Here is a 16,535-nt window from a genome sequence, read left to right as displayed (position 1 = left end):
TGTCAAAACTTTCGAAGGTAAAACTCTCAGATTTAGAGAGCTAGGGTTACCTTTAGGTCGAGATAGTTGGGGATCTAGGTGGAGAGTGAAGAGAGGAAGGTTTTGGAGGGTTTTCTCCATCTCCGGCCACCGTTCGCCGCCGCGAGCACCGCCGCGGGCGTAGCCGGCGGTGGACGAATCTCTTCTCCGGTGAGAAGGTTGAGAGAGTTTTCTCTCTCTCCCTCTCTCTGTTTTTAAGCAATGAAAGAAATGAGGCATAGACTGAATTTTGGCCTGATTTTGGTCATTTATGCGCGGACCAGAACGGCGTCGTTTAAGCCAAAGGGGTTTCCGTGTTTTCATATTAAGGGGTAAACCTCACTTTTGGTCCCTTATCCTTTGTAACCGCATTATATAGTCAGTGAATGAAATTTATTTTATTTCGATTTCGAGCATTCATTTTTAGAACTTATATTTTAGTCCTATAATTGTATGATTACGATATTTTTGTTATGATGAATTTTGGACATTATGTTTGTAATAGTTTCATTTTAGTCCTAAGTTCTTGTGTTGTGATATTTTGTGGACGTTTGAATTTAGCCATCATATTTGCAAATGTTCTATTTTGGTCACTGTCTGACATTTTATTTAATTACCTTTTGATCCTCCATGTTTCTGTGAAATTTCAATTTAGTCATAAGCTTTACTTTTGGGTTATTTTCACTTCTAGTATTTGATTGTTTAATGTTTGTGATATGGGCTCTAAATTATTTTTATTTTCTATTTAGTCCTTTAAATTTCGGTTAGTGCTATTTTGGTCCATTAACTTTCTGTTTTTTGCTGTTTAGCCTCCTAAGTTTCTGTTTATATTATTTTAGCCCCTTAAATGTTTTATATTTATTTTGGTTTGTAATATTTACTAATTTATTTTAGTCATTTATGTATGGATGTGTATTTTACTCATTAGTTAATTATTTGGATTATGTAAATAATGTTTTCAATTTCATTTAATGCAAATATTTTATTTTGTATTTCCAATTACATTTATTTTCATTATATCTTTATCTATGTAAGAAATATTCGATTATATTTTCAAGAACACGTATGCGTAGAATGGGCGTGGAAAGTACCACTTGGTCGAAGTGGTACGATCCGATACGGCATTTTAACGACATAGGAACTTGCAACAAGTCGAGTATATTTTACTAATTAATTTATTCAAACGATGCAATGTGTGTTATTTTAAATGACAATTTACTTTATTTTATGTGAATGTAAATTTCAAAATTTTTAATTTGTATTCAATTCACGTTTTTAGTTAATCAATTTATTCGTATGTAAACATTGTTTTTAATTATATTCGATTTGTATTTTTAACATAATCAATGGTAGAATATTCTTTTACGAATGAGAAATAGTTGAAATAGCTTTCCCGACGGAGGATTGCAAATTTCAAGATTTCTGATTGAGTTAAAGGATTTTCTTTAAATAATTCGAGGCAAATTAAATAAATCTCAATAAATGGATCATAGGTTAATTTTATATTCGATTTATCATTTCCATCATTTACGACAATGTGTAAGCGACACAGTACCAGTTTTTGGGCGTTGTGGGGTGTTATTCCTTCCCCACACGTAACCGACTCCCGAATCCATTTAATCTAATCTTTGGTGACGCAGACTTAATTTTGTCTTAAAAAATGATTTTTCTTAAAATTGTTAAAAGACGTTTTTAGGTATTTGACCTACCTAACCCAAAGGTCGATGGCGACTCTATTTTCAATTTAATTCAAATTAATTCCAAATTCCCCAATTTTTCTAAATTAAAGTCATAATCGTTTTTAAAATAATATTTAATTATTTTACAAAAAAAATGGTTATGACAGATATCCCATCCAATCTAACAGTCGTAACGCATTAGGAAGATATTTGAGTTCATCACAATTTGAGAGGCAAAGGACTTTGAGCAATCTCAATTTTTTCATCTTCGAGACAGCATTAACATTCAAATTGAGCATCTTGTTGGATATCCTGATAACCAAGGGTAAAACAACGAAAATTCAGTTCAAATTTGAAAATATCCCAAAGCATTCCATACCTAAAAGCAAGGCTGCTCCAAAACTTAATTTGTCTATGCTCCGTCAACCACTCGTATCCCACACATCCGAATAGAAACATAGAGATGATTCTTCAAGGATTTTCAAAATAAATTAGAAAAATTAAAAGTACAGTGAGTAAAATAAGAAAGAGAGTATAACTCAACGAGGAACGGAGTGATAGAATAAAACTTTAAGGGTCACTTTTGACCGAATATGAAATTTACACATGGGTGCATGTTTATGTATGTTTTGCTACCTTTTATTGTCAATGATCATGCCTTCAATCGCTTCCGTAGCCTAAAAACATTCAAAAGTAAGACATAAGAAACACAAAATAGAATGAGGAAATTTCTGTGATAAAACTTGTGAAAAATTACATTGTGTGTATCATTGATGTCTTTAACGTTAATATAATATGCAATTTCCCTGGAATGACTCACAGTGTTCTTCGTTAGCACATGATATACATCCTTTTCCTCCCACAATCTACAACGTTTTCCAGGCTCCTCAATAGATTTTTCCCGAACAATTCTTCTTCCCATTTCTTGTAGTAAGTTATGCATCCATAATTTGTTGTTTTCGTCAACTGTTAGTAGAGACTTCTTAATGAGAACATCGATTCCGATATCCGGGAAAAACTCACAGCCATCCAATACTATCATTACAAAATCTTTCTCGTCCCCATTGAAGAAGCATGCTATATCTAGAAATATGTTCTTCTCCGTTTCTTCCAATCCATCAAAGCTAATTCGAAGTCTGTCAATAATCTCTTTGTTAGAATCCTTTTCAAGTCTTTGGATTGCACTTCTCCATTGAGCTACATCTCTACCGCACAAGAAAGAACCCAAGACTTCAAGAGCTAAGGGGAGACCACTGGCATATTTTGCAACATGTTCAGAAAGCTCAATGAAAACATCATTTGGTGCTGTCTCACTATCAAAAGCTTTCAAACTGAAAAGTTGAAGTGCCTCGCTGTCATTCAATGTTGAAGGCTTATACGCATCATCAACTCGGTAAGATTGGAGCAAGTGTTCATCTCTTGTTGTTATAATGATTCTACTCCCTAAACCGAACCAATCATGCCTTCCAACCAAGCATTTCAAGTGCTGTAAATTATCCACATCATCAATCACAACAAGGACCTTTTTGTTAGATAATCTGCGCCTAATTATGGCATTCCCTTCATGAACATTGAAAAATTCGAAGACTTCACCAGACAAGATCTGGAAAAGAAGTTGCTTCTGTAGAGAAACGAGTCCAAATTTGTCTGAAACTTCTCGAACGTCAGCAATGAAGCATTTACCTTCAAAATGAGATGACATTTGGTCGTATACAACTCTTGCGAGAGTTGTTTTACCGATGCCACCCATTCCGCAAATTCCTATGATGCGGATGTCATCTTCGCCAATCTCTATTTTTGAATACAGCTCCTCCAAGCGTGAACTGATTCCAATCAACTCATCATGAACAATTGGATATGTCTGACATAATTTTGCTGATATTTTTCTAACAATATCTCCGATAAACTCTGATTCATGCCTACAAAGAAATAAAATTCAGTTCATTTTTATAATTATTAAATTAATTAAACAAGAAAACAGGAAAGAAAAGAATGGTTTACCTGTTATTTAAATGCCATCCTTTGATGTTAGCCACTTGAGTCAAAGCATTTCGCCACCTTAGAATCTTTTCTTTATCTTCCTTGTATCTCTCTGCAAGTTTGGCAAATGCTTCTTCAACTTTTTCTTTCTGTTTTCTTAAATCAGATGGATTCACATCGTAGAAAATTGGAAACACTTTATGTCCTTTCTCGTTTTTTTGCTTAACAATCTCAGCAAGCTCCTCCAAGCACCAACTTGAAAAGGCATAGGTTCCTGAAAAAACAATTACCGAGCACCACGATTGTTGAATGGCTCGGAAGAGTTGTGGTGCGATCTCTTCACCGGCATCCATCTTTGAATCATCCTTGAAAGTGATAATTCCACTTCGATTTAGAGCATCATAGAGATGATCTGTGAAGTTTTTGCGGGTATCTTCACCTCTAAAACTCAAGAAAACATCGTATTTCTTTCTAGAAATACATGATAAAGTTGAAGGTAACAATGACATGATGAATTATGAGAAGGAAAATTTTGGGTTATAGATTTGAGATTGATTTGTATTTGAGAAGGCTTTGTTAATCAACAAGAAATAATAGTTCTCAAACTCTGATATTATCCTATTCTATCCCCCGTCAATTGGTCCAAGTTTTCGAAGTCATGTGGCTACTGGCTATGATTTGCATTTTCCACGCTTTAGTTCAATGCGTATACTCGGGGCTAGCTTCTATGATTGATATTTTTCCCCCATAACCGAGTCATGTCATACTTGCTCTACTTCCCATCACTTTCTACGTTTCACTTCAATCAATCTATATATATTAAGAGAACATTAACTTCTTGTATAAGAAAAATGATAGAGGGAGACTTGTCAATTAAACATTGATTATGAAGTCCCACATTTGACAAGCATTACTTCAATTATGAGAATCAAATCAAAGTTAAGAGTTACCCAGTGCCGCAGGCACGTCATCTGAAGTAATTAGCCCTAACTTAAGCACCATCATCATCTCACCTTCATAATATTGGCCATTGAGATCAATAGGCCTGCGTCCACAAGCAACCTCGAGCAAGAGTGCACCAAAAGCATAGACATCGGAGCTTGTTGTGGCCTTTCCTGTCTTGGGCAGATCCGGTGCTATATATCCCATTGTGCCTACAATTCGACTTGTCCCTGGATTTGAACCATGTCCATACAATATTGCAAGGCTGAAATCTCCTAACCGTGCATTCAGCTCATCATCTAATAATACATTACTGGCCTTAACATCCCTATGAATCACAATTTGTTCATATCCTTCATGTAAATAGAGAAGACCAGAAGCCACACCCTTTATGATCCTAAATCTTTGGTCCCAATTAAGGATAGTTATAGGGTCATCAAACAAAAACTTACCTAAACTGCCATTAGCCATGAAATCGTAAACAAGAAGAAGGTCGCCTCTTCTCCAGCACCATCCCAATAGCTGAACCAAATTCCGATGTCGAAGCCTTCCGATACTAGAAATTTCTGCAACAAATTCACGTAAACCTTGCTTTGATTCATGGGAAACTCACTTGACAGCAACTTGAGTGTTTGAATTTCCATGTGTTCCTTTGTAAATTCGATCGAAACCGCCATGTCAATCTCCAGCACCCAATCTTCAACTACTTCTGTGTTCTTGATTTTGATAATGACATAAACTGCAATGGAAAGAGCAATTATGACAACAGCAGATGAAACTGAGACACCAACTGTTAATGTTGTATTTTTTTTTGTGGTCCAGGGAATGAAGGCAGCGACGATAGATCAAGAGCCTTGGCTTGTCCATTGATCTTAAAGCTCCACCCTAAAATATAATGAGAGTTGGCATGAACATGGCCTGTAGAAGCTGAGAAACCAACATACATAAACTCGTGAAGAAACGGCGAGAGATCTTAATGAAAAGACAAGAGGGGAGATGTCGGTCTTTTAGAAGTGGGTGCAATCGTTACATTCATGACGTTCTCAACTGAATCGTAATCAATCCAAGCTTGGATTAGTTTCCCACTCTTGAGAGTAGGTTTTTGTTTTGTGGAACCACCTTGGGTGTAGTAACTGGCAGAGACTGAAGCATTTGAGTGCAAGCTGTTTATGTCAATACCGACATGATTGTCTTCCATGTCTCAAAACTCAAAATCCTGAACCGTGTCGAACTCAACTGCAACAAGATGGTTCGAGAAGTTACCCATATCGGTCGCGTTGAGGATTCCTAGATACTGATTTGAAGGTGCTCTGCGATCTACAGAAGTGGTGATTGTGAAAGCAAGGCCGTGACCACCAAACCTTCGAAACTCGGGAACTATGGCCAAAACAAACGAGGTTGAAAATGAAAAGGATGGGCCATTACTAGAGTTCTTGAATCTAAATGCAGAGCTATAAAAAGCTTTACCCACTAAACGAGGGGTGTAATTAGTTAAGCGTAAAATGCCATTTTGTTCAATATGTGACACCCCTGTTAATGTTAAGTAGTTGGGGTCGCTTATGTGTCTGAATCCGGGGAAGAAGAACTCGGTGGGTTTTGAAGAAGAAGATGAGACTATGAGGAAGAAGAGAGTTGAGAGAAGTGAGAGGAAATAAGCCATGTTAATGATACCAAAGAGTGAGATCAAGGCACTTGGATCAAAAAGGATATAAATTCTGGAAACCAATGGTGAGGACTGAGGAAGCAATAATGTACTTGAGAAGGCTCTGTACATCAACTAGAGATAGAGTTCAAAATAAATAGTTCTCCAACTTTGACATTTATCTTATTCAATCTATATATTCAGAAAACATTAGCATTATTGTTGCTATTATTGCTGCTGTTATTACTGCATGCAGCATGCATGCAGACTGCCATGCAGCATGCATGCAGACTGCCATGCAGCATGCATGCAGACTGCCATGCAGGGGCAGTGTCACGGGCGCATGTGGGGGAGTGCATGCAGGGGAGAGACGCATGGAGTGCAATACGTCTTCGGGGGGAGGGGATAGACGCATGGAGTGCAATGTCTTAGGGGGGAAATGGGAGAGACGCATGGAGTGCAATGCGTCTTTGGGGTGTACTGTAGCAATCTAAATATTCAGAAAACATTAATTTCTCTTGTAGGCTGATTTTTACAGATAATGTTGCTGATAATTTTATTTCGTAAAATAATGCTGTCTCGGAATTATTTCATCACATGGGGTGATTGCTACAGTACACCCCAAAGACGCATTGCACTCCATGCGTCTATCCCCTCCCCCCGAAGACGCATTGCACTCCATGCGTCTCTCCCCTGCATGCACTCCCCCACATGTGCCCGTGACACTGTCCCTGCATGGCAGTCTGCATGAAGCATGCATGCAGTAATAACAGCTACAATAATAGCAGCAATAATGCTGCACTCACGGTCTGCAATCACGACCTCGGTCTCCTCATAAACATTATGTCTTCACTTTATAAGGGGACCTTCAGCTATTAATCTTCATTGATATCTTCCAAATCTTTCTGATAAACTATTTGAAGCCCACATTTGTTCACCTTAACACTTATGTGACTATCATCGGATGTGACTGAAAACTGGAGTTCATCGAATTCCTGATTTGAGCAATCCAATGTTGATGAATTCTCAGTTTCACTTTCACCACATTTATCCTCTAAGGAAAATGGATATAATCTGTCACGGAACAAAAAACAACAATAAAGGTGGTCCTTTATTATGGGCTGGTTATATTCTTTAGAAAAAATCCAGCCGTCTCCTGAGACACGTCGAGGATTTCTACCCCGAAAACCAGATCCATCAGAATCAGCTTGTCCAGAATTCCTATGATGGATAACAGCATCACATGTGAGTTCCTCATCCCTTGAAGCATCATCATTGACAAAAATGCAGCAGAAAGCAACTCCGATCCATTGACTATCATTCTGAATATTGTTAGGCAATGGTATCTTGATTGAAGAGCCAACTGTTTGATGGCTGAACCATTTTGGGATTTCACCTCCGGGCATAACAACATCAAAACTTTTTCTTAAACATGCAACTATCTGCAAAATAAAATGTTGTTTGGTAACTAATACTGTAATTCTTCAAGAATGAGATTCTGTAAATACAAAGAATGATAAATCGACCTTAAGATAGATTTTCAGCGTTGTTGATGCATTGATATTCTCAACAATTTTGTAGCAGTGAAGACCATTAAACCGTGTCAAATCCACTGCATTGCAAATATTTGATGGAGTTGCAAATAGTTCTAGAGAAGCACCAAGACTAGGAAACGATTTGAGCTCCCTGCAATTTGACAATCCAAGATATTGAAGACTGGGAAATCTAATAACAGACACAGGTACGCTGATGAAATTGTTACCACCAAGCTCAAGCTTTTCCAAATAGGGTAAACAATGAATGTCACTTGGAATATCTCCTTCACGAAGATTGCAGTTCCTTAGTTTCAGCTCTCTTAACGAAATCAAACCTGACAGTGAATGTAACATGAGAGGCACAGACTCGATCCGTCCTCTTTGGAATACCTGGAAAAGAGAAGGTAGATTTGGTGCTAACTTAGATGATGGTGTCTTGAGCCTACTCAAAGACAAAAGTTTAAGATTTTTAAGTTGAAAAATGAAGGATGGTGGTTTTGCTATGGCTGTTTCACTTAAGTCAAGCTCTTCCAACAACTCTACTTGCTGCAAATTCTCCGGCAAATTTGCAACTTTATAGCAACCTGAAAGATCAAGAGTTTTTAGACATTTACACCCACCAATGCTGCTTGGGAGACTAATGAGGTTTCTACAATCTTTTAGGATTAATGTTTCAAGAGATTCTATTCCAATTTTGGTTGGAAGATTCCTAAGACTTGTGCAGCTTCTTAAATTCAAAAGTTTAAGCCTCGAAAGAACTCCGACTGATGGATGAACATCTACTATTCTTGAACAACCTTCCAATATCAAAATTTCCAGATTTGGGGCTATTGTAAAGTCCGGTGTCTCGATCAGGTTTTCGGACCCTTTGAGGTTGAGCACTTTCAACTTATACAGGGGCTGCTGAAAATAATAAGAAATTAGAGATTATTTCGTTAATATTCCTAAAATAAGTTAGAAAACAAGGGTCGCATGAATTAGTTCTTACTATATTTCCCCTCCATAGTTGTTCAATGCGACTGTATGGTAGCAGAAGTGCAACCAGGTTGTCTGGTTGGAAGCTTGGAGGTAAGAATCTTAAAGGATATCCCATCCAATCTAAGAGCCGTAACTCATTAGGAAGATATTTGAGTTCATCACAATTTGAGAGGCAAAGGACTTTGAGCAATCTCAATTTTTTCATCTTCGAGACAGCATTAACATTCAAATTGAGCATCTTGTTGGATATCCTGATAACCAAGGGTAAAACAACGAAAACTCAGTTCAAATTTGAAAATATCCCAAAGCATTCCATACCTAAAAGCAAGGCTGCTCCAACACTTAATTTATCTATGCTCCGTCAAGCACTCTATCCCACACATCCGAATAGAAACATAGAGATGATTCTTCAAGGATTTTCAAAATAAATTAGAAAAACTAAAAGTACAATGAGTAAAATAAGAAAGGGAGTATAACTCAATGAGGAACAGTGTAATTTGAGTACAGTGATATAATAAAACTTTAAGGGTCACTTTTGACCGAATATGAAATTTACACATGGATGCATGTTTATGTATGTTTTGCTACCTTTTATTGTCAATGATCATGCCTTGAATCACTTCCGTAGCCTAAAAACATTCAAAAGTAAGACATAAGAAACACAAAATAAAATGCGGCAATTTCTGTGATAAAACTTGTGAAAAATTACATTGTGTGTATCATTTGTCTTTAACATTAATAAAATATGCAATTTCCCTGGAATGACTTACAGTGTTCTTCGTTAGCACATGATATACATCCTGTTCCTCCCACAATCTACAACGTTTTCCAGGCTCCTCAATAGACTTTTCTCGAACAATTCTTCTTCCCATTTCTTGTAGTAAGTTGTGCATCCACAATTTGTTGTTTTCGTCAACTGTTAGTAGAGACTTCTTAATGAGAACATCGATTCCGATATCCGGGAAAAACTCACAGCCATCCAATACTTTCATTACAAAATCTTTCTCGTCCCCATTGAAGAAGCATGCTATATCTAGAAATATGTTCTTCTCCGTTTCTTCCAATCCATCAAAGCTAATTCGAAGTCTGTCAATAATCTCTTTGTTAGAATCCTTTTCAAGTCTTTGGATTGCACTTCTCCATTGAGCTACATCTCTACCGCACAAGAAAGAACCCAAGACTTCAAGAGCTAAGGAGAGACCACTGGCATATTTTGCAACATGTTCAGAAAGCTCAATGAAAACATCATTTGGTGCTGTCTCACTATCAAAAGCTTTCAAACTGAAAAGTTGAAGTGCCTCGCTGTCATTCAATGTTGAAGGCTTATACGCATCATCAACTCGGTAAGATTGGAGCAAGTGTTCATCTCTTGTTGTTATGATGATTCTACTCCCTAAACCGAACCAATCATGCCTTCCAACCAAGCATTTCAAGTGCTGTAAATTATCCACGTCATCAATCACAACAAGGACCTTTTTGTTAGATAATCTGCGCCTAATTATGGCATTCCCTTCATGAACATTGAAAAATTCGAAGACTTCAGCAGACAAGATCTGGAAAAGAAGTTGCTTCTGTAGAGAAACGAGTCCAACTTTGTCTGAAACTTCTCGAACGTCAGCAATGAAGCATTTACCTTCAAAATGAGATGACATTTGGTCGTATACAACTCTTGCGAGAGTTGTTTTACCGATGCCACCCATTCCGCAAATTCCTATGATACGGATGTCATCTTCCCCAATCTCTATTTTGGAATACAACTCCTCCAAGCGTGAACTAATTCCAACCAACTCATCATGAACAGTTGGATATGTCTGACATAATTTTGCTGATATTTTTCTAACAATATCTCCCGATAAACTCGGATTCATGCCTGCAAAGAAATAAAATTCAGTTCATTTTTATAATTATTAAATTAATTAAACAAGAAAACAGGAAAGAAAAGAATGGTTTACCTGTTATTTAAATGCCATCCTTTGATGTTAGCCACTTGAGTCAAAGCATTTCGCCACCTTAGAATCTTTTCTTTATCTTCCTTGTATCTCTCTGCAAGTTTGGCAAATGCTTCTTCAACTTTTTCTTTCTGTTTTCTTAAATCAGATGGATTCACATCGTAGAAAATTGGAAACACTTTATGTCCTTTCTCGTTTTTTTGTTTTACAATCTCAGCAAGCTCCTCCAAGCACCAACTTGAAAAGGCATAGGTTCCTGAAAAAACAATTACCGAGCACCACGATTGTTGAATGGCTCGGAAGAGTTGTGGTGCGATCTCTTCACCGGCATCCATCTTTGGATCATCCCTGAAAGTGATAATTCCACTTCGATTTAGAGCATCATAGAGATGATCTGTGAAGTTTTTGAGGGTATCTTCACCTCTAAAACTCAAGAAAACATCGTATTTCTTTCTAGAAATACATGATAAAGTTGAAGGTAACAATGACATGATGAATTATGAGAAGGAAAATTTTGGGGTTATAGATTTGAGAAGGCTTTGTTCATCAACAAAAAATAATAGTTCTCAAACTCTGATATTATCCTATTCTATCTTCCGTCAATCTGTCCAAGTTTTCTTTCGAAGCCATGTGTCTACTGGCTATGATTTGCTTTTTCCACGCTTTAGTTCAATGAGTATACTCGGGGCTAGCTTCTATGGTTGATATTTTTTCCCCATAACCGAGTCATGTCATACTTGCTCTACTTCCCACCACTTTCTACGTTTCACATCAATCAATCTATAAATATTAAGAGAACATTAATTTCTTGTATAAGAAAAATGATAGAGGGAGACTTGTCAACTAAACATTAATTATGAGGTCCCACATTTGACAAGCATTGCTTCAATTATGAGAATCAAATCAAAGTTAAGAGTTACCCAGTCATTTCTTTATGGAGAAGAAGGTAAACTTTGATTTCCAAAGTCATCTGAGTAATTGCAGCCAGAGGAATTGATAATAACTTTACAAGCCTAAGGAAGTAACTTCAGTTCAAGCTACTTCACAACTCACTGTGTAGAAATCATAAAAGAAAGATGCCCAGCATCTACCGTGGTTTCCCTAATAATACAATGCTGGTGAATTACAAAACAGAAAAAGCAAAGCAAATCTAATTAGCTTCACCTTTGATATCAGATTAATGATTCGATTTGTGGTTCTTCCCGGAATTGTAGTATTGTAGATTGAAAAACATTAATGTATTGCCATACTCACTGAGATCGTCTTCAACTTTGCTCCGGTCAAAGAAAATGTCACCACCATCAGCATACTCCTCCTCCTAGGGCAACAAGAACTTATGATTGCATTGGGGCCATTGAATACACATTTGAGAAAATTAGAAATGATTCTAATGATTTGATTTTAATTGAATTTATATTTTTCTTTGAATTATGATTGAATATATTTGGCCAAAAATATTGGATCAGAAAAAATATCATTGAAACATCATGCTCGTGAGAGAAATCGCTTTCTTTTATTCCCTTTGTTTAGGTTTTTGCACAGTTTTGCATATAATACAAGCTCAAAGTCTCAAACACAATACAGTATATAGTTTGTCCTCAGGAAGTGGAGAGCTTGAAATAGAAGCGAAGCTAGCTACTACCGGCATTACCATTTTCCAAGAATGGATATGAAATCATATTATCCAATGACGGGGATGAGGATGAGGACGAGAACAAAAGCACAAAGGCGTCAAATCCCTCTGCGCCCCCATGAAATGCAGCTGGTGGCGTCGAATTTTCTGGTATGTCAACCTCTCCATCAAGATACCTTACTAACTTCCTCATGCTTGGCCGTGCCGCAGGCACGTCATTTGAACAAATTAGGCCCAACTTAAGCACCATCATCACCTCACCTTCATCATTTCCAATCAACCAACACTAATTCATTGGGCAATGCTTTGAGATCAATAGGCCTGCGCCCACAAGCAACCTCGAGCAAGAGTGCACCAAAAGCATAGGAATCGGACCTTGTTGTGGCCTTTCCTGTCTTGGGCAGATCCGGTGCTATATATCCCATTGTCCCTACAATTTGACTTGTCCCTGGATTTTAACCATGTTCGTACAATCTTGCAAGGCTGAAATCTCCTAACCGTGCATTCAGCTCATCATCTAATAATACATTACTGGCCTTAACATCCCTATGAATCGCAATTTGTTCATATCCTTCGTGTAAATAGAGAAGACCAGAAGCCACACCCTTTATGATCCTAAATCTTTGGTCCCAATTCAGGATAGTTATAGCTAGGGTCATCAAACAAAAACTTATCTAAACTGCCATTAGCCATGAAATTGTAAACAAGAAGAAGGTCGCCTCTTCTCCTGCACCATCCCAATAGCTGAACCAAATTCCGATGTCGAAGCCTTCTGATACTAGAAATTTCTGCAACAAATTCACGTAAACCTTGCTTTGATTCATGGGAAACTTGCTTGACAGCAACTTGAGTGTTTGAATTTCCAACTGTTCCTTTGTAAACACGACCGAATCCGCCTCGTCAATCTCCAGCTCCAATCTTCAACTACTTCTGTGTTCTTGATTTACCCACTAAACGAGGGGTGTAATTAGTTACGCGTAAAATGCCATTTTGTTCAATCTGTGACACCCCTGTTAATGTTAAGTTGTTGGGGTCATTTAAGTGTTTGAATCTGGGGAAGAAGAACTAGATGGGTTGTGAAGAAGAAGGTGACACTATGAGGAAGAAGAGAGTTGAGAGAAGTGAGAGGAAATAAGCCATGTTAATGATACCAAAGAGTGAGGACTGAGGAATAAATATTGTACTTGAGAAGGCTTTGTACATCAACTAGAGGTAGAGTTGAAAATAAACAGTTGCCCAACTTTGACATTACCCTATTCAACCTATATATTCAGAAAACATTAATTTCTTGCATAAGAAAATGATAGAGGAGACTTTTCAATGAAGTCTGGATTGTACGGAGGATACTCTCAGCAGGGTCACAATTATGGAGCCCCACCATTGACATTTATATCCATTTTAGTTGAGGATAAATGTTGTGAAAATGAAACCAATGATCCATTGGCAACAGATTGTTCAAAACAGAAATGATATGAACTTCAATGGTCAGTCATCTGTTGGCTGTTGCACATGGCAGATGTGTTTACTTGGACTTTGTCAAAGTAAAAGTTGGATTCTACGGAGGATAATCTCAGCAGGGTCACAATTATGGAGCCCCACATTTGACAATTATTGTTTAAATTATGAGCATCAAATCAAAGTTAAGAGTTACCCAATCCCAAGAGTGAAGAAAGAGCTAAACAAGCAAGAAGAAGAGAGAGATGTCAGTGTTTTGAGGCATATAAAAAACACTTTCCAGTTTGGAAAGGTTAATGTTGAACCACATTTGGTGGAAGCAGCTGATGAAGAAGAGGATGAAAGATCAAGAGTTGCATGTCAGCAAGATGACTGAATGCTTGGGTTGGAAAAATGGCACTAAAATCTGGCCATGTTTCCCTGAAGAAGAACTGAACAAGTGGACTACAAAGGAACTCCTTGTAGTTTTTAGATGAAATTTAGAGTAATAGTCGAAATTAACCCTTATGTCTTTGCCCTCGAGCATTAAGGAATCTTTTGTGAAGATGCTTTCCTTTATTTCTCAAGTGGCAATCATTTTATACATTTTCATATTCTTTATCATTTATTATATTCTTTTATTTCATTTTTGATATTTTATTATTATTTCATTCATTCCATACAAATGTTTATTACTCTTACAAATGTATATATTCGTTCCACATTTTCTTTGCAGGTTTCCTAATCATTAATAACATGAATGTTTTTTAACTTTAATCATTAGATAAATTTTGAGCGGTTGTTTTTAGAAGAAATATGTGAGTGCAAAAATGAGGTAGAATGTGATGTTTACAAACTATTGAGGCTGGTAAAAAAGGACAAACATATCTTATCTCACGATGAAGAAATCGAGATTGACAGTACTTTGTGACGTGAAATGAGACAAAAGCCGATAGAGTTGCTTCAAGATTCCAAAGACATCTTTTCTCGATCTTATCAAAACATGACAGTGAATACAAATATAGTAGTGCACAAGTTTCTGATAGACCATGAATCTCCTATTTGACATTCTTTGAAAATTCTTTGAGATATATGGGACTGCATGATGAGTCTGGAATAATGGACGAGCCATTTTATTATCTGAGTGAAAAGGTCATTGATTGCAAGATCCAATACCTATCAATCTAGGAGGCATGAGGTGCTTTGGTGTGGACTACTTGAATGCTCAGGTAGTACATGTTATATTATACTACTCGATTGATCTCCAAACTTAATCCTTTGAAGTGCTTAACACAGTTATCAGCATTGACCAGAAGAATAGCTCGACAACAAGTGTTATTAGAATTTGGCGTTGTAAGCCAAAGAATAATAAAAAGGAATGCCATAATAGATTCTCTAGCAAAACGGGCATCAGATGATTATGAGCCCCTGGGTTTTAATTGTTTTAGATAAGGATTTGTTGTGCATCTTTACTGAAGAAGAAATTAAAGCAGGTGACGACTCCCGGAAGTTTTAATGGAAAAGTCAATGCTTTGAGAAGAGAAATTGGGGCAGTGTTAACGTTTGTTACCCTTTCACAAACAGACCAGAGCTCTTTTGCACTCACAATGTGGCAGAACTTGAGGCTTACGCTTTGAGGATAAACAGGGAACAATATGGATAAAGAACCACAAATAATGGAGCAAAGGAATCAGGTGAGATTTTCTGAACCACTTGGCGGCAGCTCAGGAAAAACTAAACGAGCTCGAGAGACAGAAAGAAGAAACTTTGAAGTTCTACTCCCATCCCCTGCATCGTTTATGCATAGGCTTCAAGGTACATATTAATAGTATATTACCTACGTTACTGGGGTTTAGATGCGAGTACTTAAAGATGGTTTTACTTCCTTGTAGATGCAATGAATGCAACAGAAGAGGAATCGTAAATAGTGAACAGGCAGCTTCTTTACGGGGAAATAGATATCGGGGCCTTTGTGCAGAAGTACAAGAAGCTACGGACAAGTTACCACTGGCGAGCTCTCATTCTTCTCGCTGCTAAAACATCTCCGGTTGGATGAAGAAAACAACTGGAGGTAGTTATTGATTGTGTGTATATATATATATATTGCCTTCATATTGATAAGACTGCTACTTGCTGCTTGGTGAATTTTGGAAACCAGGGTGGATTTTGGGAAATAATAGTCAGTTCTCTGTCTCTAGCGCCTACAATTGTCGGATGGAAATAATCAGAACTTCTGGGAATCAACTTTGGAAAACAATTGCAAAATTCCAGGGATTACCAAGAGTGTCTCCTTCTTTGGTTAATTTGTAAGGCTCGGATTGTGACAAATGAAGAACGGACGGGAAGACACATGACAAATGATGAAAGCTGCCTCTACTGTGGTGCAGCAAAGGAATCGTTAACTCATGTTTTTAGAGAGTGTATTGTGGCGCATACTGCTTGGCAGGAATTAATCAAACCAGACCGGCTTGTTGAGTTCTTCAGCATGAACATCATGGACTGGATTCAACTGAATCTTCAGTGGCCAGATTATTTTCCTTTGAACTCAGATGATTGGGATGTGCTATTTTGGTCCATTCTGTGGAGCATTTGGACGAGACGAAACCATTCTATTTTTGCACCGGAATCTTTAGAGATGGAGAGTATTTTGCAGCGTAGTCGTCGCTTAGTAGTGGAGGCTGGTCATGCTCGGGACATACTCTTAACGTCGGTAAATGGTCCAAATAGGATGGACCGAGCAGTTTG

General features: G+C 37.4%; 3 protein-coding genes across 3 annotated transcripts in view; all 3 read right to left on the bottom strand.

The window, feature by feature from the left end:
• The window catches only part of LOC120202849 (disease resistance protein RUN1-like), a 62,605-nt gene extending 58,378 nt beyond the window's left edge, over positions 1-4,227 (bottom strand). Inside the window, exons 1-2 of the mRNA XM_039203208.1 lie at positions 3,699-4,227; positions 1,924-2,009 (exon numbers count right to left, since the gene is read on the bottom strand). Of these exons, the coding sequence (XP_039059139.1) occupies positions 1,924-2,009; positions 3,699-4,186 (574 nt within the window). The 5' untranslated portion in view covers positions 4,187-4,227. The remainder of the gene's footprint in view (positions 1-1,923; positions 2,010-3,698) is intronic.
• A 389-nt stretch (positions 4,228-4,616) lies between these two features.
• On the bottom strand, positions 4,617-5,817 carry LOC120202749 (L-type lectin-domain containing receptor kinase S.4-like). The gene is made up of 3 exons (XM_039203130.1): positions 5,739-5,817; positions 5,233-5,358; positions 4,617-5,185 (listed from the first exon to the last, which is right to left on the bottom strand). The coding sequence occupies exons 1-3, from the start codon at positions 5,815-5,817 to the stop codon at positions 4,617-4,619; spliced, it is 774 nt and encodes a 257-aa protein (XP_039059061.1).
• Positions 5,818-7,136: 1,319 nt separating this feature from the next.
• LOC120202748 (TMV resistance protein N-like) overlaps positions 7,137-16,535 on the bottom strand; it is a 70,969-nt gene continuing 61,570 nt past the window's right edge. Inside the window, exon 9 of the mRNA XM_039203129.1 lies at positions 7,137-7,699. Within this exon, the coding sequence (XP_039059060.1) occupies positions 7,137-7,699 (563 nt within the window). The remainder of the gene's footprint in view (positions 7,700-16,535) is intronic.

Source organism: Hibiscus syriacus, unplaced genomic scaffold (genome assembly GCF_006381635.1).
Source record: "Hibiscus syriacus cultivar Baekdansim isolate YM2019G1 unplaced genomic scaffold, ASM638163v2 tig00009009_pilon, whole genome shotgun sequence".
NCBI lineage: Eukaryota > Viridiplantae > Streptophyta > Magnoliopsida > Malvales > Malvaceae > Hibiscus > Hibiscus syriacus.
The sequence above is the reverse complement of the archived record's forward strand: the minus strand, read 5'-3'. Positions and strand labels throughout refer to the sequence as shown.